The sequence below is a fragment of the Electrona antarctica genome (genome assembly GCF_951216825.1).
Source record: "Electrona antarctica genome assembly, chromosome: 21".
Lineage (NCBI taxonomy): Eukaryota > Metazoa > Chordata > Actinopteri > Myctophiformes > Myctophidae > Electrona > Electrona antarctica.
This window is the reverse complement of record NC_136802.1, coordinates 39128256-39154197: the sequence shown is the minus strand read 5'-3', so window position 1 is coordinate 39154197 and position 25942 is coordinate 39128256. Positions and strand designations below refer to the sequence as shown.

The following is a 25942-nucleotide window of genomic DNA, read 5'->3' as shown; positions in this document are numbered from 1 at the left end:
GAGATTTTGAAAACATGACCAATGACAAAAAACTCCCATATCTGCTGGGCGAAGTACAACAATGTGCAAACACAGCAGCAAGATTTGTGAGTTGCTGTGATAGGAGAAGGATATCAAACGGAACACAACCACCCTAAAGACTAATCATTGTGTATATTCCTGCACTATACCTGCATCCAGTGATCTTGGTACATAGAAATTGATCTATTGAAGATTCTGACTTTCAAATGTACATCATTTTTGTTTTGATTGTATTGCTGTATTGTTGTATTGTGCTTTCTGCTTTGGCAATGTAAACGTATGTTTTCTCATGCCAATAAAGCCCTTTGAATTGAATTGAATTGAATTGAAACCAAATGGAATGGATCCTTACGGGTCCATTCAGTTCCATTTGACACTATCAGGAGTGAAATTATTGTTAAACATCTGCGTCACGTAATTTACACAATTAAGAGAATGTAGAATAATTGTTTGTTTTGATCAACGTTTTCCATGTCATCAAACGGTGGTTCGTGGCTCAAAAAGTAATGGACCTTGATATGAAAAGGGTTGAAAAGCACCGGCCCACCTGATCACACAAGGTCCCGTTCTGACCTTGTGGATCTGCAGCTTTTGACACTTTTTAAAAATTTGAATCCCGAAAAGTGATGACTGTTCTGCACATTTGTGACCGGGTCTGGCAAATAGGGCCTCATCTCGACCAGAGTAATTTTTCAGTTTTTTACAGATTATTAAAGTACAGAATGTAAGCTTTCATATGATGTATCATTCAATTAAATTGGATAAAATATTTAAAGGAGATATGACCATTTTAAAATGATTGTGACGTTTTACCCAAAGCTGAGAAAATCCCCTTTGAATGTTCACAACATTTCAACACCTAGAGCTGGCTAGCCTACTTTGACTTATTAATGTATACATTTAATTTGCCCAAATCAATAATCTGTTGGAATGAAAACTTTCTTCAACATTCAAGCTGTGTTAATATGAAAAAAAAAACGAAAATCACAACAAAAAAAAAATCAAGTTTATTTTAGATTTTCTGCCTTTTCATTATAGGCGAGATGAGGACCATTTTGCTAGACCTGGTCACATTTGAGGTTTCCAACCGACATTGAAACCGGGCGTCCTTTCACCACTGACCTGCGAGGGGGTCCGCCACGCCGATGGCCTGGGCGGCGCGGAGGGCCAGGCGACACACGTCCGGGGGTCCGCCGACGATCAGATGGGCCACCACGAGGCCGAGGGCCGCGGGGGGCCGCGGGGGGGCTCCCACCGGAGGAGGAGGTCAGGGACGAGATGACCGACAGGAGCCAGTCGCTGGCCGCCGACGCACTGCCCAGCACCCTCCTCAGCACGTGGACCACCACCTGCACCTCACTGTACCACCCGCTGAGTGGAGAGGAGAGGCACACGCCACCCTGGATGAGAGGAGGACAGGGAGGTTTTTTACAGTTAACACCTCACTGTATGAGTGGAGAGGAGAGGCACACGCCACCCTGGATGAGAGAAGGAAAGAGAGGAGAGGGAGGTTGTTATAGTTAACACCTCACTGTAGCGCCTGCTGAGAGGAGAGGAGAGGAGAGGAGAGGAGAGGAGAGGAGAGGAGAGGAGAGGAGAGGAGAGGAGAGGAGAGGAGAGGAGAGGAGAGGAGAGGAGAGGAGAGGAGAGGAGAGGAGAGGCACAGACAGAGAGGGGAGGGAAGGAGGGGGGGAGGTTGTAAGGGCTCATTCACACCTAAAATACACCTGTCTTGTCAGTGTCTTGTCCGTGTTAAATGGCCGTCCCAATGCATTTCCAATGGAAGTCACATGGTTTGACCAAACATTTTTGTTTGATGGCTGTGTTCTGCCCCCCTCCCCCATCAAAACACAAATATTTGGTCAAACCATGTGACTTCCATTGGAAATGCCATTAAACTGCCATTAAACACGGACAAGACACAAGACACGGACAAGACAGCTGTCTCAATAGTGTGAATGTACGCAGTCTTACTCCGGTGTAGCTCTGTGTGGGTTTCTGGGCGCTGCGCAGCAGGCTGTGTGCCAGGCCGTGGTTGCGGCGGTGTGTGCGGGGGTCCGCCAGGGGCTCCGTGAGGGCAGAGCAGGCCAGCGTCTGCAGCAGGGGCAGCGTGAGGACGGGGGTCCCCCACGGACACCGCTCCGAGTCCTCAGGGACCAGGCTGAGGGCTACGGGGGGGAAAAGAAAGACAATGTGTACATGTTCTGAATGTGCCGTCTTCTTGAGAGATTCGTTTAACCCATTTTGACCTGAGATGAGATTCTAAAAATGTCTTCTACATCCTGACAGTTTTCTGAAAAAGCTATGTTTCTATGTCAGTCGTTCTTCCATTTTTCAAAAATAGCAGACCTACAAGCTTGTAGCTCGCCACTCGGTGGCGCGCTATGAGCTTGTAGATCTGCTATTTTTCAATAGCTAAAGCATAACATAATGCTAACAGCAAAAAGGGGTTCCCGCCCCAAAATGGGTTAAACTTGATACACAATAACTGGCATAGTATCACAGTTAAATGCGTCGGTGGTACTGTAGTTATACCCAGGGTGAGCACTGAGCAGGCTGGTCTGCTGAGGGGAAGACGAGAGTTCGGAATGGCCTTCACGTTTGAGTAAATGGTCACGCCGCCGTCCTAAGTACAGTTTTAGACGGCAACGGAGGGGCACCGTCTCAAGCGATCTTGACTTGAGCCACGAGACACCATCGAGCGAGCGAGTTGACGTGCCGAACGTTGCGAGGTTCGCTTAGCCGACTCAGCCCCGTTGGAGTTGCGACCCCATATGGACAGAATAGTAAAACATGTCCTGACTGCTACACAAAGTGGCTACTTGGCAATCACACACAGCGCGTCCTTGATCAAACGTGATGGCCATTCCGCACTCGCAGGGCAGACGCCTCCTGGGAGATGTAGTTCTACCTCCAGTAACAGAAGAAGCAGGAAGATGTAGTTCTACCTCCAGTAACAGAAGAGACAGGGAGATGTAGTTCTACCTCCAGTAGCAGAAGAGACAGGGAGATGTAGTTCTACCTCCAGTAACAGAAGAGACAGGGAGATGTAGTTCTACCTCCAGTAACAGAAGAGACAGGGAGATGTAGTTCTACCTCCAGTAACAGAAGAGACAGGGAGGTGTAGTTCTACCTCCAGTAACAGAAGAGACAGGGAGATGTAGTTCTACCTCCAGTAACAGAAGAGACAGGGAGATGTAGTTCTACCTCCAGTAACAGAAGAGACAGGGAGATGTAGTTCTACCTCCAGTAACAGAAGAGACAGGGAGATGTAGTTCTACCTCCAGTAACAGAAGAGACAGGGAGGTGTAGTTCTACCTCCAGTAACAGAAGAGACAGGGAGGTGTAGTTCTACCTCCAGTAACAGAAGAGACAGGGAGATGTAGTTCTACCTCCAGTAACAGAAGAGACAGGGAGATGTAGTTCTACCTCCAGTAACAGAAGAGACAGGGAGGTGTAGTTCTACCTCCAGTAACAGAAGAGACAGGGAGATGTAGTTCTACCTCCAGTAACAGAAGAGACAGGGAGATGTAGTTCTACCTCCAGTAACAGAAGAGACAGGGAGATGTAGTTCTACCTCCAGTAACAGAAGAGACAGGGAGATGTAGTTCTACCTCCAGTAACAGAAGAGACAGGGATATGTAGTTCTACCTCCAGTAACAGAAGAGACAGGGAGATGTAGTTCTACCTCCAGTAACAGAAGAGACAGGGAGATGTAGTTCTACCTCCTCCAGTAACAGAAGAGACATGGAGATGTAGTTCTACCTCCAGTAACAGAAGAGACAGGGAGATGTAGTTCTACCTCCAGTACCATAAGAGACAGGGAGATGTAGTTCTACCTCCAGTAACAGAAGAGACAGGGAGATGTAGTTCTACCTCCAGTAACAGAAGAGACAGGGAGATGTAGTTCTACCTCCAGTAACAGAAGAGACAGGGAGATGTAGTTCTACCTCCAGTAACAGAAGAGACAGGGAGGTGTAGTTCTATCTCCAGTAACAGAAGAGACAGGGAGATGTAGTTCTATCTCCAGTAACAGAAGAGACAGGGAGGTGTAGTTCTATCTCCAGTAACAGAAGAGACAGGGAGGTGTAGTTCTATCTCCAGTAACAGAAGAGACAGGGAGATGTAGTTCTACCTCCAGTAACAGAAGAGACAGGGAGATGTAGTTCTACCTCCAGTAACAGAAGAGACAGGGAGATGTAGTTCTACCTCCAGTAACAGAAGAGACAGGGAGATGTAGTTCTACCTCCAGTAACAGAAGAGACAGGGAGATGTAGTTCTACCTCCAGTAACAGAAGAGACAGGGAGATGTAGTTCTACCTCCAGTACCAGAAGAGACAGGGAGATGTAGTTCTACCTCCAATAACAGAAGAGACAGGGAGGTGTAGTTCTACCTCCAGTACCATAAGAGAAAGGGAGATGTAGTTCTACCTCCAGTAACAGAAGAGACAGGGAGATGTAGTTCTACCTCCAGTAACAGAAGAGACAGGGAGATGTAGTTCTACCTCCAGTAACAGAAGGGACACGGAGGTGTAGTTCTACCTCCAGTAACAGAAGAGACAGGGAGATGTAGTTCTACCTCCAGTAACAGAAGAGACAGGGAGGTGTAGTTCTATCTCCAGTAACAGAAGAGACAGGGAGATGTAGTTCTACCTCCAGTAACAGAAGAGACAGGGAGGTGTAGTTCTATCTCCAGTAACAGAAGAGACAGGGAGGTGTAGTTCTATCTCCAGTAACAGAAGAGACAGGGAGATGTAGTTCTACCTCCAGTAACAGAAGAGACAGGGAGGTGTAGTTCTACCTCCAGTAACAGAAGAGACAGGGATATGTAGTTCTACCTCCAGTAACAGAAGAGACAGGGAGGTGTAGTTCTATCTCCAGTAACAGAAGAGACAGGGAGGTGTAGTTCTACCTCCAGTAACAGAAGAGACAGGGAGATGTAGTTCTACCTCCAGTAACAGAAGAGACAGGGAGGTGTAGTTCTACCTCCTCCAGTAACAGAAGAGACAGGGAGGTGTAGTTCTACCTCCAGTAACAGAAGAGACAGGGAGATGTAGTTCTACCTCCAGTAACAGAAGAGACAGGGAGATGTAGTTCTACCTCCAGTAACAGAAGAGACAGGGAGATGTAGTTCTACCTCCAGTAACAGAAGAGACAGGGAGATGTAGTTCTACCTCCAGTAACAGAAGGGACAGGGAGGTGTAGTTCTACCTCCAGTAACAGAAGAGACAGGGAGATGTAGTTCTACCTCCAGTAACAGAAGAGACAGGGAGGTGTAGTTCTATCTCCAGTAACAGAAGAGACAGGGAGATGTAGTTCTACCTCCAGTAACAGAAGAGACAGGGAGGTGTAGTTCTATCTCCAGTAACAGAAGAGACAGGGAGGTGTAGTTCTATCTCCAGTAACAGAAGAGACAGGGAGATGTAGTTCTACCTCCAGTAACAGAAGAGACAGGGAGGTGTAGTTCTACCTCCAGTAACAGAAGAGACAGGGATATGTAGTTCTACCTCCAGTAACAGAAGAGACAGGGAGGTGTAGTTCTACCTCCAGTACCAGAAGAGACAGGGAGATGTAGTTCTACCTCCAGTAACAGAAGAGACAGGGAGATGTAGTTCTATCTCCAGTAACATAAGAGACAGGGAGGTGTAGTTCTACCTCCAGTAACAGAAGAGACAGGGAGGTGTAGTTCTATCTCCAGTAACAGAAGAGACAGGGAGATGTAGTTCTACCTCCAGTAACAGAAGAGACAGGGAGATGTAGTTCTACCTCCAGTAACAGAAGAGACAGGGAGATGTAGTTCTACCTCCAGTAACAGAAGAGACAGGGAGGTGTAGTTCTACCTCCTCTAGTAACAGAAGAGACAGGGAGATGTAGTTCTACCTCCAGTAACAGAAGAGACAGGGAGGTGTAGTTCTACCTCCTCTAGTAACAGAAGAGACAGGGAGATGTAGTTCTACCTCCTCCAGTAACAGAAGAGACAGGGAGGTGTAGTTCTACCTCCAGTAACAGAAGAGACAGGGAGATGTAGTTCTACCTCCAGTAACAGAAGAGACAGGGAGATGTAGTTCTACCTCCAGTAACAGAAGAGACAGGGAGATGTAGTTCTACCTCCAGTAACAGAAGAGACAGGGAGATGTAGTTCTACCTCCAGTAACAGAAGAGACAGGGAGATGTAGTTCTACCTCCAGTAACAGAAGAGACAGGGAGGTGTAGTTCTACCTCCAGTAACAGAAGAGACAGGGAGATGTAGTTCTACCTCCAGTAACAGAAGAGACAAGGAGGTGTAGTTCTACCTCCAGTAACAGAAGAGACAGGGAGATGTAGTTCTACCTCCAGTAACAGAAGAGACAGGGAGATGTAGTTCTACCTCCAGTAACAGAAGAGACAGGGAGATGTAGTTCTACCTCCAGTAACAGAAGAGACAGGGAGATGTAGTTCTACCTCCTCCAGTAACAGAAGAGACAGGGAGGTGTAGTTCTACCTCCAGTAACAGAAGAGACAGGGAGGTGTAGTTCTACCTCCAGTAACAGAAGAGACAGGGAGGTGTAGTTCTATCTCCAGTAACAGAAGAGACAGGAAGGTGTAGTTCTACCTCCAGTAACAAAAGAGACAGGGAGATGTAGTTCTACCTCGAGTAACAGAAGAGACAGGGAGGTGTAGTTCTACCTCCAGTAACAGAAGAGACAGGGAGATGTAGTTCTACCTCCAGTAACAGAAGAGACAGGGAGGTGTAGTTCTACCTCCAGTAACTAACAGAAGAGACAGGGAGATGTAGTTCTACCTCCAGTAACAGAAGAGACAGGGAGGTGTAGTTCTACCTCCAGTAACAGAAGAGACAGGGAGATGTAGTTCTACCTCCAGTAACAGAAGAGACAGGGAGATGTAGTTCTACCTCCTCCAGTAACAGAAGAGACAGGGAGATGTAGTTCTACCTCCTCCAGTAACAGAAGAGACAGGGAGGTGTAGTTCTACCTCCAGTAACAGAAGAGACAGGGAGGTGTAGTTCTACCTCCTCCAGTAACAGAAGAGACAGGGAGATGTAGTTCTACCTCCAGTAACAGAAGAGACAGGGAGGTGTAGTTCTACCTCCAGTAACAGAAGAGACAGGGAGATGTAGTTCTACCTACAGTACCATAAGAGACAGGGAGATGTAGTTCTACCTCCAGTAACAGAAGAGACAGGGAGATGTAGTTCTATCTCCAGTAACAGAAGAGACAGGGAGGTGTAGTTCTACCTCCTCCAGTAACAGAAGAGACAGGGAGATGTAGTTCTATCTCCAGTAACAGAAGAGACAGGGAGGTGTAGTTCTATCTCCAGTAACAGAAGAGACAGGGAGATGTAGTTCTATCTCCAGTAACAGAAGAGACAGGGATATGTAGTTCTACCTCCAGTAACAGAAGAGACAGGGAGATGTAGTTCTACCTCCAGTAACAGAAGAGACAGGGAGGTGTAGTTCTACCTCCAGTAACAGAAGAGACAGGAAGATGTAGTTCTACCTCCAGTAACAGAAGAGACAGGGAGGTGTAGTTCTACCTCCAGTAACAGAAGAGACAGGGAGATGTAGTTCTACCTCCAGTAACAGAAGAGACAGGGAGGTGTAGTTCTATATAGAGGAGGTATATATGTTAGTTACGTACCCAGGGTGAGCAGGCTGGTCTGCTGAGGTGCAGACGCCTCCAGTAACAGAAGAGACAATCCAACCAGCAACTCCTCCACCGGAAGCTCCTATACAATACAAAACAACACACAACATTTACACTGCATTACAATTCTATTATATTTTCAATTCAAAGGGAGCTTTATTTGTTGTCGCCCTCATTCCTTGGTGTGGAAATTGTATTCACAGTTTGTAGAATGGATACAGTTCAAACAAAAGTACAGATCAATACAAAGACCTTGGTTGAGCAAAATTAATTCAACCGCTTGTTTGAGTCAAATCTGGGTTGGTCACGTGGTTTGTTGAACTCCCACTGGTGTTGTGAGTGTGGACTTCATTGACATTAAGGAAGTATTTAGACAGGCACATGGGCATCTTATTGGTGTAGCGAATCTTGTAGACCGGGCCCATTGCAAGTTGCTGTACGGTTTTCAAGGTATTTTTGAGGAGATCCTGTACAGGAATCGTGTTCTTTGGTTGACTTTTTGGATTACATTGGTGGCCATTATTATAATTTTTCGCCTCCAGGATGGAACCTAGCTAGGTAGCTTTTCTTGTGATAATATTGTTCTATTCACTAAAACTATGCCTAACCCCAACTTAAAGGACAACTTTAGTTTTTTTCAACCAAGGTTCATGTTTTAGGTTGTTATGAGAGAAAGTAAAAGATGAGTGTTAATTTTTTTTCATTTGCTGCTTTCTTTCGTTTTAGGGATTTTAGCTGTTTTTGACAGGGGGGCGGGGGCATTTGAGCATGGGGCTAATATGTATTTCTTTACAAAATTAAATGTCAGTTTGTCACATTCAGTAGATCTTGTGATGTTTTGTGGCCAGATGTAATTTCCTGGGGTTTATTAGGACTAGAGTAAATAATAAAAAAAAAAAAAATCGCTATAACATTTTGTAAAGAAATACATATTTAGCCCCATGCTCGAATGCCCCCGCCCCCCTGTCAAAAACAGCTAAAATCCCTAAATAGAAAGAAAGCAGCAAATGAAAAAAGAAATACACTCACCTTTTACTTTCTCTAATAACATCCTAAAACATGAACCTTGGTTGAAAAAAACTAAAGTTGTCCTTTAACCCTGACCTCACAGGCATAATGCCTAAACCTCAGTGGTGGTGAAAAATAACTCACATTTTTACTCCCAGGCGTTTAGGCATCCAATTGTCATTAGACCGACAACTTACCTCAAACCCTAACCTAACCCTAACCGCAAGCACGGGAGCAGCGCATGTTCGACCGCATGTCCGGCCGTTGTTTCTGTATGTCATGTACTCCCTACGCCGACTTAGATCGTTTGGTGCTAGCAGTCAGATCTTGTCTCTTTTCTATACGTCTGTCGTTCAAACTGTGATGTTGTACTGTAGCACGGCCTGGTTTAACAGCCTATCTATAGTATATATAAGAACAAACTGTATAGCCAAATTAAGATCTGCGCTAAAATTGTTGGTAGGCCAGTTGAGGTCGTGTTACGTTCCTTTTAACCCATTTTGACCTGAGATCAGATTCTAAAAATGTCTTCTACATCCTGACAGTTTTCTGAAAAAGCTATGTTTCTATGTCAGTCCTTCTTCGATTTTTCAAAAATAGCAGATCTACAAGCTCATAGCGCGCCACTCGGTGGCGCGCTATGAGCTTGTAGATCTGCTATTTTTCAATAGCTAAAGCATAACATCATGCTGAAACCAAAAGGGGTTCTCGCTCCTGATTGTTTCTGTGACGTACATTCTGTAATGTACGTCTATGCCTTGTGTCTGTATCTTGAACGGTGACGTCATGGACGCAAAGCCAAATTTCAGTGCAAGCTGACAATAAAGTTGTATCGTATCGTATGTCGGTCCGTTGACGTGTCTTATCGGCGTGTACATCCCCAGCAGGCATGTTGCTCAACAGCGACATGTATCGTTGCTGCCAGACAGAAATCTCTTATCTCCATTTTGGGCGGGAACCCCTTTTGGTGTTAGCATGATGCTATGCTTTAGCTATTGAAAAATAGCAGATCTACAAGCTCGTAGCGCGCCACCGAGTGGCGCGCTACGAGCTTGTAGGTCTGATATTTTTGAAAAATCGACTGACATAGAAACATAGCTTTTTCAGGAAACTGTCAGGATGTAGAAGACATTTTTTAGAATCTGATCTCAGGTCAGAATGGGTTAACTTGTTGTGTTTTTGAGTAAATCTACGTCCTGCATGATCACACTACAGCAGCGGTTCCCAAACGTACCCCATATATAGACATAATATGTCCTATTATATCCACATATACTTAGTACAGTACATATATGCACCTGCATATGGCATATTCTGCATATACTTGCCATTTTGGCATAATATGTTCATGAATTTAAAACAAAACCATATACAGTAGGGGTGGGACGATATGGGTTCCTCACGATACGATATATATTAGGCCCTCGATAACGATAATATCACCATATTCGATATATTGAATGAAATGAAATTTCATCAACGATATATCACGATATCTGCAACTACAAAATACTTGGAACTGAAAAAATGCAGCATTTTGTATTCTCACAAAGCTGTTTGGAGACTTTGGACAAATCCACCATAAGGTAATTCAGTACTTCTGGTTGCTGTGGAATCTGAGTGGGATTTTGCTGTATTTTAGCTGTCATTTCCTCCTTTTCTAAACATGTTGTTCATCACTTCATTATGAACAAAATTTCGATAGCGATATTTTCATAATCAATATCGATTATTTATCGCGGGAGGACGTATCGATATATATCGCCATATCGATATTTCAGCACACCCCTAATATACAGTAGCAGATCCACAAGAAATGTGGCGCGAAACGGCGTGTTTTGAGCTCGTCTGCTACTTTTGAATCCTGAATCCTGAAAAGTAACAGTTTGGGACATATGAGGTTTCCACCCCGACAGAGACGACGTACAGCTGTGTGTGATTTGAGGTTTCCACCCCGACAGAGACGACGTACGGCCGTGTGTGATATGAGGTTTCCACCCCCGACAGAGACGACGTACGGCCGTGTGTGATATGAGGTTTCCACCCCCGACAGAGACGACGTACGGCTGTGTGTGATATGAGGTTTCCACCCCCGACAGAGACGATGTACGGCCGTGTGTGATATGAGGTTTCCACCCCCGACAGAGACGACGTACGGCCGTGTGTGATATGAGGTTTCCACCCCCGACAGAGACGACGTACGGCTGTGTGTGATATGAGGTTTCCGCCCCGACAGAGACGACGTACGACCGTGTGTGATATGAGGTTTCCTCCCCGACAGAGACGACGTACGGCCGTGTGTGATATGAGGTTTCCACCCCGACAGAGACGACGTACGGCCGTGTGTGATATGAGGTTTCCACCCCGACAGAGACGACGTACGGCCGTGTGTGATATGAGGTTTCCACCCCGACAGAGACGACGTACGGCCGTGTGTGATATGAGGTTTCCACCCCGACAGAGACGACGTACGGCCGTGTGTGATATGAGGTTTCCACCCCGACAGAGACGACGTACGGCCGTGTGTGATATGAGGTTTCCACCCCCGACAGAGACGACGTACGGCCGTGTGTGATATGAGGTTTCCACCCCCGACAGAGACGACGTACGGCCGTGTGTGATATGAGGTTTCCACCCCCGACAGAGACGACGTACGGCCGTGTGTGATATGAGGTTTCCACCCCGACAGAGGCGACGTATGGCCGTGTGTGATATGAGGTTTCCACCCCGACAGAGACGACGTACGGCCGTGTGTGATATGAGGTTTCCACCCCCGACAGAGACGACGTACGGCCGTGTGTGATATGAGGTTTCCACCCGACAGAGACGACGTACGGCCGTGTGTGATATGAGGTTTCCACCCCGACAGAGACGACGTACGGCCGTGTGTGATATGAGGTTTCCACCCCGACAGAGACGACGTACGGCCGTGTGTGATATGAGGTTTCCACCCGACAGAGACGACGTACGGCCGTGTGTGATATGAGGTTTCCACCCCGACAGAGACGACGTACGGCCGTGTGTGATATGAGGTTTCCACCCCCGACAGAGATGACGTACGGCCGTGTGTGATATGAGGTTTCCACCCCCGACAGAGACGACGTACGGCTGTGTGTGATATGAGGTTTCCACCCCGACAGAGACGACGTACGGCCGTGTGTGATATGAGGTTTCCACCCCGACAGAGACGACGTACGGCCGTGTGTGATATGAGGTTTCCGCCCCGACAGAGACGACGTACGGCCGTGTGTGATATGAGGTTTCCACCCCCGACAGAGACGACGTACGGCCGTGTGTGATATGAGGTTTCCACCCCCGACAGAGACGACGTACGGCCGTGTGTGATATGAGGTTTCCACCCCCGACAGAGACGACGTACGGCCGTGTGTGATATGAGGTTTCCACCCCCGACAGAGACGACGTACGGCCGTGTGTGATATGAGGTTTCCTCCCCGACAGAGACGACGTACGGCCGTGTGTGATATGAGGTTTCCACCCCGACAGAGACGACGTACGGCTGTGTGTGATATGAGGTTTCCACCCCGACAGAGACGACGTACGGCTGTGTGTGATATGAGGTTTCCACCCGACAGAGACGACGTACGGCTGTGTGTGATATGAGGTTTCCACCCCGACAGAGACGACGTACGGCCGTGTGTGATATGAGGTTTCCACCCCCGACAGAGACGACGTACGGCTGTGTGTGATATGAGGTTTCCACCCCGACAGAGACGACGTACGGCTGTGTGTGATATGAGGTTTCCACCCCGACAGAGACGACGTACGGCCGTGTGTGATTTGTATTTCCAGAGAGGTCGTGAAGCAACAGGAAAACTGCTCACTTCTCGCTTTCCGTTAGTACAGCCTATACTGAGAAACTAGATGAACTTAATCAGATAATAAAAAGGTCTTACAACACACAGGAGGAAGGGTTGCGTGTGTGTGTGCGGTGTGCGCGCGCGTGTGTGTTGGTGTGTTTTCATTGGTGCACAGAGTGTGATATGTCATATCTGTGATATAAATGTAACAGTGCTGCCTACAGTACATTTAGAACAGTGTAGACACGATGCCTTAAGTCAAAAACCTTGCAAGAAGACTTCCAAGTCATAGCTGTGTAGAAATGGCCGAACATTCTGAAAACACTGAGGAAGATAATAACCCAAACTACGAGAATGAGATATACAATGAGACATATGAACACCTCGATCTGCAAAACGTGGACGCCGCGATCTATGAAGACCTTCAGACCAAGACCAAGACCAAGAGGGAGAAACATCTGTACCAGAACCTGCAGTCTGGTAAGAAGATGTTATACTAAAACTGAACATCAAGATCAATGAAGTTGAAAGATTGTATCTCTCACTGTGTGCGTGTGTGCGTGCGCGCGTGTGTGTGTGTATTATACTAAAACTGAACATCAAGATCAATGAAGTTGAAAGATTGTATCTCTCACTGTGTGCGTGTGTGTGTGTGTGTGTGTATTATACTAAAACTGAACATCAAGATCAATGAAGTTGAAAGATTGTATCTCTCACTGTGTGCGTGTGTGTGTGCGACTGTGCGTGTGTGTATTATACTAAAACTGAACATCAAGATCAGTGAAGTTGAAAGATTGTATCTCTCACTGTGTGCGTGTGCGTGTGTGTGTGTGTGTGTGTGTGTGTGTGTGTGTGTGTGTGTGTGTGTGTGTGTGTGTGCGCGTGTGTGCGTGTGTGCGTCCTCTAGACAAGATAAGACTGTACAAGCGGGTTGGAGTCGGTGTTGGATTGCTCTGTGCTGTTGTGTCTCTCCTCAACGTTGCCGTCCCTCTCTATCTCTGTGAGTCTTAGTATTTTATATTAGAACGTTTTATATATAAAAAATTTAAATATAATATGATGATCCCACAATACAATACACTGTGACAGCTCATTAACCCATTTTGACCTGAGATCAGATTCTAAAATTGTCTTCTAAATCCTGACAGTTTTCTGAAAAAGCCATGTTTCTATGTCAAGTCGTTCTTCGATTTCTCAAAAAATAGCAGACCTACAAGCTCGTAGCGCGCCACTCGGTGGCGCGCTATGAGCTTGTAGATCTGCTATTTTTCAATAGCTAAAGCATAACATAATGCTAACACCAAAAGGGGTTCCCGCCCAAAATGGGTTAAATATATCTGTAGGGCTGTCAAAGTTAATACATGAACCCACCGCTCTGTTCATCACGATTCATTATGTAGTTGCTTTTTCATTTGGGGGGGGATGTGGATTTAGCCCATCCATTATGAAAAAATCACACCCGTGTGAAGTGAGTGGTGCAACTCCGTGTGGGGGTGGGGGGGGGGGGGGGTGGGGAGTTCCAGACCCACAGGAACGCACCCAGGGTGCCGTCCCGATTCCGTCGAGCCGCCCCGCGTCCGAAACGGTTGAGAAATGACACAGTTACCGTGTGGGGGTCCCTCTACTGTACTGTACTGTCACTGTACTGACCCACAGGAACGCACCCAGGGTGCCGGCCCGATTCCGGCGAGCCACCCCATGTCCGAAACGGTTGAGAAATGACAGAGTTACCGTGTGGGGGTCCCTCTACTGTACTGTACTGTACTGTACTGTACTGTACTGTACTGTACTGTACTGTACTGTACTGTACTGTACTGTACTGTACTGTCACATATATACAGTTAATATGTGCGTGTGTGTTTGTGTGTGTGTTAGGTTGCGCACAGGTGGTGAAAAACAACCATGCTGTTTTCGTGCTCAGACGCACCCACCCAGCCACCCACCCACCGCTCGATGCACCACTCAAAAAACAAAAAGCCCAAGACGTCTGAAGACGTCTTTAGGTCCCATTTTAAACTCCATTTAAATCCACGGCTTGCTCAGAGCTCCCGGACACGTTTTGCGCAAGCAAAAAAGAAAATCCGGGCCATAGAAGGTGTTAAAATTGTCATTATAATGGCAGTGGATGAGGGGGAATCATTTCATTGGGCGCCAATCGTTACCTAGCGACGGAGACGCCGTCTAGGTGGCTATGAGCGATATCTTTCTGAATAAAAAACAAAACAAAAAAAAAGTCGTAAAAAAGAAGACTTCGGTGGGGAGAGCCACTGGGGAAAAAAAGTTGTAAAAGTGGTCATCAGCAGTAAGTGAGTTAACCCATTCTGAACGGGAACTCTAAAGCATTATGATATACTTTAGCTATTGAACATTTTTGAAAAATCGTGAAAATGTGGTGTAAATCTTTGAATACATGCTTTCACAGAGAACGTTTTCAGAGAACTGTCAGGATTTAGGAGACATTTGTAGAATCGTCCTCGGGTCTAAATGGGTTAAGCTGTTGAAAAGAGGATCATTGTTTTATTTCCAAATATTGTTTCCATACAGATCAGACCAACATGGTGGAGAGAGAAGGACGAGTGACCAGCTACAACCAATTACTGGACAGGACCAACAAACTGACTGAAGAGATTGACCAATTACTGACCAGGACCAATAACCTGACTGTAGAGAGGGACCAATTACTGGACAGGACCAATAACCTGACTGTAGAGAGGGACCAATTACTGGACAGGACCAATAACCTGACTGTAGAGAGGGACCAATTACTGGACAGGACCAATAACCTGACTGTAGAGGTGGCCAGACTTGACCTGCTGCATGCTAGATGCAACCTGACCGAACAAGACACCAAGAGGATATTTTGTGGTGAGTGAGACATCGACTGTTTTTCTTCATTGTTATTTCACATTGTTAATCCATTTTGGGCGGGAACCCCTTTTGGTGTTAGCATTATGTTATGCTTTAGCTATTGAAAAATAGCAGACCTACAAGCTCGTAGCGCGCCACCGAGTGGCTGCTATTTTTGAAAAGTCGAAGAACGACTGACATAGAAACATAGCTTTTTCAGAAAACTGTCAGGATTTAGACATTTTTAGAATCTGATCTCAGGTCAAAATTGGTTCATTTGCCAAGGTGCTCAGAGAAATGGAGAGAAATAAAAACATAACATTATCGTTTTGTAGAATCAGACGGATTTACATTCTGCGGTGGTCTGTGTTATTACGTCTCTAATGAGACGAAAACCTGGGAGGACAGCAGACAGTGGTGTCGAGACAACCAATCGGACCTGATCGTCATAAACAGCAAAGAAAAGCAGGTATTTTCCCCCGCTCACGTGTGTGCGTGCGTGTGCGTGTACATCCGTGTATTCTAACCTATTCCACTTTGTGTTGACACACATCTATATTGTGCATTAGTTTGCACATGAGTAACCAGCAGCTTTTCTGTCCAGGACTTGGTTGCCGGTTTACACCAGAGAGTGTGGCTGGGTTTGACTGCCAGCGACGAGGAAGGATCGTTCCAGTGGGTGGATGGAACACCGCTGACCACACCGACGTAAGGCTGACCATCTTCATTTTTCAAATAAATCTTCTCGTCGTCGTTGTTGTTGAAGCTATCTACAGCTAGCCTGGCTAATAAGCCAGACCAAATCAGCCGTTGTCAAAAAAAAAATTGCCTGCCGGCGGATTACGGTCTGGAGAGGCTCAATTGTACGCCCATTTCCTAGATCAGAAGAACTGGTGTGGCCAATCGGGACACGGTATGCAATATGGGCGGGCTTTGGTACAGTGACGTTCAATGCTTGAGACCTTTGACTGACAGTAGCTCTGACCAATTGCGTCAAAAGAAAATGTTTGAACCCGCCCCCCCGGGAAACAAGATCCATACACAGCATCTCCAGACTCAAATACCACACGACAGTGTGATTTGAGTCTGGCTTATTAGCCAGGCTAATCTACAGCGAGCTTGTAGATCGGTCACTTTCACTTTCACTATGAACACAGGTGTGATCTGATGTCTTGATTAAAAAAAACGAAATATTTAGAGCAGTGGTTCCCAAACTATTTCAGGTCAAGGACCCTCAAATTGACACTAATTAGCCCACAGCCAACCAGCCAACCAAATGGACCCGTTAGGGTCCATTTGGCTCCATTTGTACACTCTCAGAGTTACAGACCCATAAGGGTCCATTTTGGTTCCATTTGTACACTCTCAGAGTTACAGACCCATAAGGGTCCATTTTGGTTCCATTTGTACACTCTCAGAGTTACAGACCCATAAGGGTCCATTTGGTTCCATTTGTACACTCTCAGAGTTACAGACCCATGAGGGTCCATTTGGTTCCTAATTATCATTTACCTCGGGACCCCCTGGCACTCCCTCAAGGACCCCTGGGGGTCCCCAGACCCCACTTTGGGAACCACTGGTAAACAAGAGCACAGATCTACAAGTCTGTATACCTATAGCACATGTACCCAACGCTGCACTCACACATTGCAAGACTTGCATTGTTCTAGACCAGGGGTTTTCAACCCGTGGGTCGCGACCCCTCGGGGGGTTGCCAAAATATTTTAGGGGGTCCCCAAATTATTTAAAAAAAAAAAAAAAAAAAAAAGATTTATTTTTAAATTTTATTTTCACTTTTTTTCAAAAATAGCAGACCTACAAGCTCGTAGCGCGCCACTCGGTGGCGCGCTATGAGCTTGTAGATCTGCTATTTTTCAATAGCTAAATTATAACAATGCTTAAAACACCAAAAGGGGTTCCCGCCCAAAATGGTTTAAGGTTATTGTAGCAGTCAATTTATATTGGGGGTCGGGAGGGGGCGGGGCGGGGGTCCCGAGACATTGCCAAAGCATTTCCGGGGGTCCCCGGCCAAAAACGTTGAGAACCCCTGTTCTAGAGCAAGGGTGCCCAAAAGGTAGATCGCGATCTACCAGTAGATCACAAAGGCTGTGCAGACCAGACCACATGACATAACCCCTAAAGAGTATTTCATTTAAATATATTGAAGAAAAAAAAACGATAAAAAAAAAAAAAACATTTCTCCCCCTCTATTTCCCATTCCAAGTGCATTTGTCTTATACTGTACATAATGTAACACGAACTCTACTATTCCGAAGCCCCCTCAGGTACATATTTAAACTATTTTCAGCAATGGTATAATAATTGATTATACCATTAATAATTGATTTGGTGGGTAGATCTTGCCGAGCTGGTCATTTTGAAAGTAGCTCTCAAGTCAAAAAGTGTGGGCACCTCTGTTCTAGAGTGAACACCATCCTTGTGAAGGTATTGTAATCACGTAAATGTTCCTATCTCTACAGGTACTGGGGAACCGGTCAGCCTAACTCCAATGGACTGTGTGTTGAGTATAACGTTAAAGGCAGAGGCTGGAATGACATGCCATGTTCTTCTCACAACCAGTGGATCTGTGAAAGAGTTTAGTCGTTGTTTTTAGTTAGCTGCCTACGTTTTGGTGCAGCTACAAGATGAGATGTGTTTGCGTGTGGCAGTTTTGTGTGTTTGCTTTGCAATCTAAAAGCCATCTGTTCCATTGTAGATGGGTTAATTGTAGATTAACCCATTCTTGGCGGGAACCCCTTTTGGTGTTTTAAGCATTATGTTATACGTTTAGCTATTTTTGAAAAATCGTGTATACCGGTACATGTGGCGCAAATCTTTGAATGTATATTCTTTCGGAGCGAATGTTTTTAACTCAAATCTTGGTTTCTGGAGGGTCCCTGGAACAACATGTTTTTTAATCAAACCGTTTTTGATCATTTCAGTCAAATTGGAGTTTTCTAATAACATCATAACAATGATATTGACCTTTGACAGAGACAAACATGATTGTAGATTATCTTCTTCTAAAAGTCAACATCTGTAGTGATATATTATTACTGTATAAACATACTGTGCATCTCTCTCTCTCTCATATGCAGTGATGATGCATGCACCTTCTTTGTAAAGTGCACAACCCTACACTGCATGCTAATAAGCACACGCACACGCACACACACACACACACACACACACACACACACACACACACACACACACACACACACACACACACACACACACACACACACACACACACACACACACATCCACTCCACTCCACTCCACTCCACTCCACTCCACTCCACTCCACTCACTGAAAAGGAAGTTGCAGAAAGGTTGAGCGTCAAAATGATCAGTGCATTGCATTTTTAATCAAATGAAGGAACACCTCTCTTCTATTAACCAAAAAGTTGAAGATGCAAGAACGGCATATTTCTCCATTCTGATGGAGGTTTTAACCCAGCTGCAACCCCCTATTCCGACTCCACTACTGTAATGGACTCTATGCTACCCTCAGCGCTTCCTCTATTCATCAATTATATTACAGTTAATACAGAACACAGCTGCCAGACTACTACTAACACTAACCGCAGATCACGTACCACACCGGTGTCTTGCAGCAATTCACTGGTTGCCCATTAAATGTAGAATACATTTATAATGTATTTTAACCACGTATTAAGGCATTACATGGTCCGGCCCTAACCCTATATCTCAGACCTACTGCTTGCAAAGCCTTAATGTAAGCTCACTCCGGTCTTCAGATAAGGGCCTTCTCATGATTCCTGCCACTAAACTGATAACTAAGGGTGACCGCGGGCATTCGCAGTAGTTGCTCCCACACTATGGAATGCTCTGCCCATTTCGAATAAAAAATACAGTCTGTTGACAGTTTTAACCCATTTAGGCCTGACGTCGAAATTAAAAAATCCCTGTAAAACCTCACGTTTCTATATCAGTGGTTCTCAATATTTCATGTCAAGGACCCCAAAAATTATATGTAATTGGCCGTCGACCACCTTCTGAAAATATGTTGTTCCAGGGACCTCTCGGAAAGCAAAGCTTTGAGTTAAAAACTGAAACTCTGAAAGAATATATATTCAAAGATTTGAGGCACATTTTCACGATTTTTCAAAAATAGCAGACCTACAAGTTCATAGCGCGGCACTCGGTGCCAGGCTATGAGCTTGTAGATCTGCTATTTTTCAATAGCTAAAGCATAACATAATGCTAACACCAAAAGGGGTTCCCGCCCAAAATGGGTTAAGTATTTGTTGAAAAAGTACTTATTTTGTATTCATTTTGGCCTATGAACTGTCTACCTGACCAATTTGTGCAGGTTTAGCAATGTTTAGCTTTTCTTCTTGTCGTGTTATTGCTCTTGTGTTTTAATTTGATTGTTTTACCTTGTTGTCCACTGTGTACAGCACTGTGTAACATTGTTTGGAAAGGTGCTTTATGAATAAAATGTACTTGCCATTTTCTTGAGAAGACGTTACATTATTGTTAAACACCTGCATTACTTAATTTAACAGAAGTCTACATAATTAGAGAATGTAGAAGAATTGTTATTTTGCTCAATGTTTGCCAACAGCATTGGAATTGTGTCAATAATAACAAAATAGTCTTTAGTTTTGGGTCTGAGAGGCTAAATCTCATCAAATGGTGGTCCGTGGATCAAATGCCGAATTAACCCATGCTGGACGGGAACCCCTGTTGGTGTTTTAAGAATTATGTTATGCTTTATCTATTGAAAAATAGCAGATCTACAAGCTCGTAGTGCGGCACCGAGTGCCGTGCTACGACCTTGTAGGTCTGCTATTTTTGGAAAATCGTGAACATTTCAAATATATATTCTTCCAGAGCAAACATTTTAACTCAAATCTTTGCTTCTGGGGCGGTCCCTGGAACGACATATTTTCAGATGGGGGGGGGTCGGCGGCCAATTACATATAATTCTTGGGGTCCTTGACATGAAATATGATACAGAAACATAAGGTTTTTCAGAAAACTGTCAGATTTTAGAAGACATTTTTAAAATGTCCACGTCAGGCCAAAAATGGGTTAAATAATGGGCATTGACATGAAAAAGTTTGAAAAGCACTGATCTACAGTAATACGAGTTGTGGCTATACGGGAGCCCCTCACCTCTTTGCAGGCGGGTAGGAGTTGCCGCAGCAGGCTGACCGGAGGTCCACAGCTCCCGTCGAGCCTCAGGCTGACGTGACAGGCGCACAGGAGCTGCAGGGCCAGGCGCGCTCCTTCCGCCCTCCAGCCGCGCCCGGGCGCACGGACCACCGCGGGCAGCAGCGTCTGCAGGAACCCGTGGAGCTCCAGCACCGCCTCCACGCTGTCCACCTGGCGCAACACATTTCATTGTTTTACAGTATGGAATCGGTGTTGTTTTTGGCAGCAAATTTTGATTTTAGTTTTAGTCATAGTCTTTTGAATAGTTTATTTAGTTTAGTCACATTTTAGTCACCTGGAATGTGTTAGTGTTAGTCTAGTTTTAGTCGACTAAATGTCATTAGATTTTAGTCGACTAAATCTACAGTTGATTTAGTCGACTGAAATGTATTTTGGTGGGCATTGACGCCGTCGTAAGGACTGTTTTTACACTTGCTGAAAATAGCAGATCTACAAGCTCACTTGTGAGCTTGTAGATCTGCTATTTTCAGCATGCAACCAAGTGTAATAAAATGACTTATACTGGATCTCTTGTCCACTAGTCCCTTCCTAACTAGTTTTTATTTGTTGACGAAATTGTCAGTATATTTAGTCATCATAGCACACGTTTTCATTTAGTTTCCATGTAGTTTTCTTCAGTGGAAAAAGGTTGTCGACGAACTTTTTTCGTCTTAGTTTTAGTCGACGAAAACAACACTGGTAGGAATGACGATGAGCATCTGGATGCTCCATGGGCAACACCCCCCCCCCCCCCCACACACACACACACACACACACACACGGGAACGAACCGCGGGAACCTCCCAAGCGGCCGCTCTACCCCTTGAACCACTGGGGTGCATAATGCATATACGCTGATTTAGACAGCGCCACAGTCCTACGGTCATTAGTCCGACAACACCCTGTCGCTGCCGACATGCGCTGCGGGGCAAAGACCTAGTGAAATAAAAAACATGTTTTTCACACTTTTAGGGAAACTTTGACAGAAAAAGACTCGCTCACCGTATGGAAAATAGAAGTAAAACTCCTTAAACTGAGACTTAGAAAAATATTTTTTCTTTATTTTATCATGCTCATAAAGTGCTCTGTGCTCAAAGTGCAATTAAAAAAAAAGCTAACGTTTCGGTCCTAGGACCTTCGTCCTAGACCGAAACGTTTGCTTTTTTTTTTCTTCTAAGTCTCAGTCTAAGGAGTTTTACTTCTATTTTCCATACGGTGAGTGAGTCTTTTCCTGTCAAAGTTTCCCTTATGTTTTTGAGACCACCGCTACCGTAGTCAAGTTTGGAAAGAAAAAAGGACGAAGAAAGGCGCAACAGTTTTCTCAGTGTTTCACACTTTTAGACCATATGTGACTAAATTTTGACTGAGGGACTGCCATTGGATTTTTTTTGAATTTGCGTTTTTTCATGTCATACGAAAGCAGGGAATCATAGCTACAAATTGACATATTGGTTGTTCAGTTTGACCCAGCAGTTTTGGAGATATGGCTTATAGAGTAATGTCTCGCAGAAAACAGCGAGTTGAGAGAACAGGCTTGAAAGGTTCACTTCTGTTGGTCTCTAACATTACACCTAGCTACATGTTTAAGCATTCATTTCATATTTACATGTCGATTTCAGCTCTGACACTTATCTCAGACATGCTCATCGCCTGTGCTATTAACTCATTTTGTTTTTCTCCTCTGGTGAAAAGCTGGAATTTGCACGATGGCAGGCTCTCAGTCAAATCTGGTCACATATATCTGTGGGCATTCCTAACAAAGGATGCCAAAAAAAAGGGAAATATTCCCATATTTTTATCAAAAGTCCATCAAAATCTAATTTGAATTACTTCCTTTGAAACGAAAACGTGACGACGTGTAGAGGCTCACATGAATAAAAAATTAAGTTTAATTTCATTCACGTTGTTATTCCCATTGCTGCGCGTCCGTCCAAACACAGGTGGTTTTGATTACAGAACTACTCCGTTTTTTAGTCTCATTCAAGATGACATCCCAGACTAAAACGAACCTGTGCGGCCGGGTTACAAATCACCCGTGGCTCTCGACATGTGCTGCGGGTTAAAACTAACACGTGGCGAGTTAAAAATCACCCGTGGCGTCCGCGTGTGGTTATAGGGTTAGGTTAGGGTTTTGGTTAGGGTGTCGGGACTAATGCCCGTCGGACTGTTAGTTAGTACATGGGACTAAACGCATGCACCCGAGCCACTGCAGCCCCCATTTTGGGCGGGAACCCCTTTTGGTGTTAGCATTATGTCATGCTTTAGCTATTGAAAAATAGCAGATCTACAAGCTCATAGCGCGCCACCGAGCCACCGAGTGGCGCGCTACGAGCTTGTAGGTCTGCTATTTTTGAAAAATCGAAGAACGACTGACATAGAAACATAGCTTTTTCAGAAAACTGTCAGGATGTAGAAGACATTTTTTAGAATCTGATCTCAGGTCAAAATGGGTTAACACACAACTTGATACTAAATGCATGAGCATACAACGATAACACACCTTGATAAAACACAACCGCAGAGTTATATATAGCAGCGCGGGGGAAAGCGCTCTCGCTCACATTAGCCCAGTGGGAACCGCAAGATTAATTTGAGCAGCACGTACACACACACACACCGAGAGATAAAAAGATAGTGAAGCAAGAATCTGTGTGCGCGTGTAAGCAAAGCAAAGCAAAGTTCCTCGTTTACCCAGGGTAGGTGGACTAAGCTCGAGATGCTTGTTTACAGCCACGCCTTGCTCATAGAACATTTCATGGTTGGGGTTCAATGCCTTGCTCAAGGGCACTTCAACGGTGGTCATTTTAACGTGTCGGTCCGGGGATTCTGGAACTGGCGACCTTCCGGTATCAAGACCGCTCCGCAAACCGTTCGGCCACCGCTGCCCCTGCGTGCGTGCGTGTGCGTGTGTGTGTGTGTGTGTGTGTGTGTGTGTGTGCGTGTGATTATTTTTAATAACTAGAAGCTCGAACGGCCTGTGGTCGGGTCTCACTCTAGTGCGATGAAAAAAGGAAAAACTGGAAGAAAAGTGTAATGCAGAAACCTGTCGCCTGTAGAAGAAAAAATGTTAAAAAGAAAGTGGGAAAGAAAGCATAGACTTGATATATATAGCCATAGATATATATAAGAAAGCTAGATGGCTCACCCGCGCTCTGGCCAATGGAGAGCGACGTCGCTACGTGGCGGCCATCTTACCTCGGTGCCAAATAACATTGTGTCTATGGGGCATGTACTCTTAAATAACCACAACTTGCTCAATTTTCAACCGATTTTCAAACAGTTTGGTTTGTTATAAACGTCAGAGACGTCCGCATACTTATATGCTTTTATAAGACGTTCATATAAAAAATAAAAATTAAGCAGATAAGCGTCCTTAACCCTTAGAAGGTGAAAGACGCCAATTGGCGTCTTCATCAGAATTCCGTAAATGATCAATGACGCCAATTGGCGTCTTCACAGTTTTTGATGAATCTAAACATATTAATATGCTCCGAAGCGCTGTTTAAATTCCTGAGCTTATATTCCAACTACATTACCCAGAAAACCCGTGTCACGTGACACACGTGTACGTGTTGCCATTGGAAGCTGGTCCCACCCCCTGTAAACAGTGGGGGCAGAGGGAGTCTTCATAGTTTTCATTGCTTTGCCTGTTTTGCCGTCTCGCCCGAGCGATTTTCTAGCAGAAAAAGTTTAAAGCAGTACTATTTATTTGAGCGAGTTTTGTGGTAGTAGTATTGATCCATACGCGTCCCAGTCGCCTTCTCCAGGCGGAGTAGCCCTGGTCCAGTGCTTACAGCGAGACTCGCTGCTCCCTCCCTCCTTTTTTCATTGTCTCCCCATCGTCGTCCGATGAGCTATACCGGGAAACCATTGAAGAAGACGATCAACCCGTAATGTTTTGAGGTAATCTTATTGTAGAAAATGCCCTTCTATAGTGATCAGAAATCATAAGATGATCGCTACAAATAGATGCTTGGATAATTACTACTACTAGTCAGATCATGACGCCAGAATGACTCACCACGATGGCCCCCAGCCATTAGCCAGCACCAAAGGTGCTGGCTAATGGTGTTGGTCGGTGCATTGGTGCTGGCTAATGGTTGGAGGGGGGGGGTTGGTGTCGATCGGTTGGTTGGTGCAGTACAAATGTATCGTAGCAGGCATGCACGCATGGCAGTACAAGTATTTTATATTGTAGCGTGCCTTATAGGCGATCTGATCTTTAGAGTAATGTTCGCTCCTTTTTATTTACTGTCTACAAAGACGGAGAACAAACATGCATCGTTTACTGAAGCAACGCGTGGTTGGTTATGATGACCTTGCTACAAGGATCGGAGGGGGGACGGGGAGTGAAGCTAACAGTAGCGTATTATATAAGATCTGTATGACGTTTCATTGACGTCTGAGCTTGCATGATAATTGCATTCATTGTATATTGTACACAATCATGATTGTACATTGTTTAGTGTGTCTCCGTGTGATGATGATGATGACGATGATGTCAGATAGCCTACGTCCCCCCCCCCCCCCCCAACTGGCTATTGGCCGGGCTGACTACAGCTAAATGTTTATTTTTATATATTTAGAACTGGCATCAGATGAGGAGGAGGAGGAGGATGATGATGATGATGAAGACGAAGAGTCAAGACTACGATGGAGTTCTCCGACACTGAACCGGATGCATTCATTCATTTCAGTTGTTGTTTTTTTTAAATTTAGCCTACACACACACACACACCGTCAAGAACAACTGGAATGCAGTGGTTTGGGGACACTGGGGAGTTTGGGGACAACTGTTTTGTATGTAGGCCTATTTATTTTCTGTAATATTTATTATAATTGTATTATGTTAGTCATAAAAAATAAAAGACAAGCTTTTACAATGAGTTAGACCTGTCATGGCTATTTTGTTCACTATTCTGAGGTTTATGGTTTGACTAAGCGAGTTTCAACTGTGATTTACTCTGTAACGGTAGATGGTAAGAACCCAATTTTTTTGTTATAATACAGTATACATTCAAGTCTATATTTTGATACATATCATGGGCACAAAGTCATATCAAAAACAATGTCCTTGGATGTGTTTTTTATCAAAACTGTTTCTTCACAACAGGTTTTTGAGATACATGCATGAATAGACAAGGTACTGGTAAGACTATGTAAACATGGTATATATCAAAATGTGCGTTAGAATGTCTAATTTTACCCCAAAAAAGAATTGAGTTTATATGATGTTCCATTTCAGAGCTAGGGGGACTTTTAGCTGGATAGGTCAGATTGATCATGACTGACCATGCTATTTATAGATGGCAAAATATCTACAGTGGTACATGTGAGAAACTTTTTATTTTATTTTAATTGAACTAGACAACTCACCCTTTAAAATGAGATATTGCATGGCTATGTACGCCCAGCAGA

General features: G+C 44.8%; 2 protein-coding genes across 2 annotated transcripts in view; one reads left to right on the top strand and one right to left on the bottom strand.

The window, feature by feature from the left end:
- The window catches only part of focad (focadhesin), a 101031-nt gene that overhangs the window by 58046 nt on the left and 17043 nt on the right, over positions 1-25942 (bottom strand). Inside the window, 6 exon segments of the mRNA XM_079491028.1 lie at positions 1144-1152; positions 1154-1231; positions 1233-1421; positions 1996-2189; positions 7659-7746; positions 20486-20695. Of these exon segments, the coding sequence (XP_079347154.1) occupies positions 1144-1152; positions 1154-1231; positions 1233-1421; positions 1996-2189; positions 7659-7746; positions 20486-20695 (768 nt within the window).
- LOC306914105 (C-type lectin domain family 4 member M-like) lies at positions 15041-17949 on the top strand. Its single transcript, XM_079491024.1, has 4 exons — positions 15041-15355; positions 15673-15806; positions 15942-16045; positions 17818-17949. The coding sequence occupies exons 1-4, from the start codon at positions 15046-15048 to the stop codon at positions 17936-17938; spliced, it is 669 nt and encodes a 222-aa protein (XP_079347150.1). The 5' UTR covers positions 15041-15045; the 3' UTR covers positions 17939-17949.

What these genes read in the sequence shown, in the direction of transcription:
- LOC306914105 (XM_079491024.1), top strand. Translation starts at nt 15,046, where the DNA reads ATGGTGGAGAGAGAAGGACGAGTGACCAGCTACAACCAATTACTGGAC. An exon ending in TAAACAGCAAAGAAAAGCAG is followed by an intron (nt 15,807 to 15,941) that starts GTATTTTCCCCC and finishes TTTTCTGTCCAG; the next exon opens with GACTTGGTTGCCGGTTTACA. An exon ending in ACACCGCTGACCACACCGAC is followed by an intron (nt 16,046 to 17,817) that starts GTAAGGCTGACC and finishes CTATCTCTACAG; the next exon opens with GTACTGGGGAACCGGTCAGC.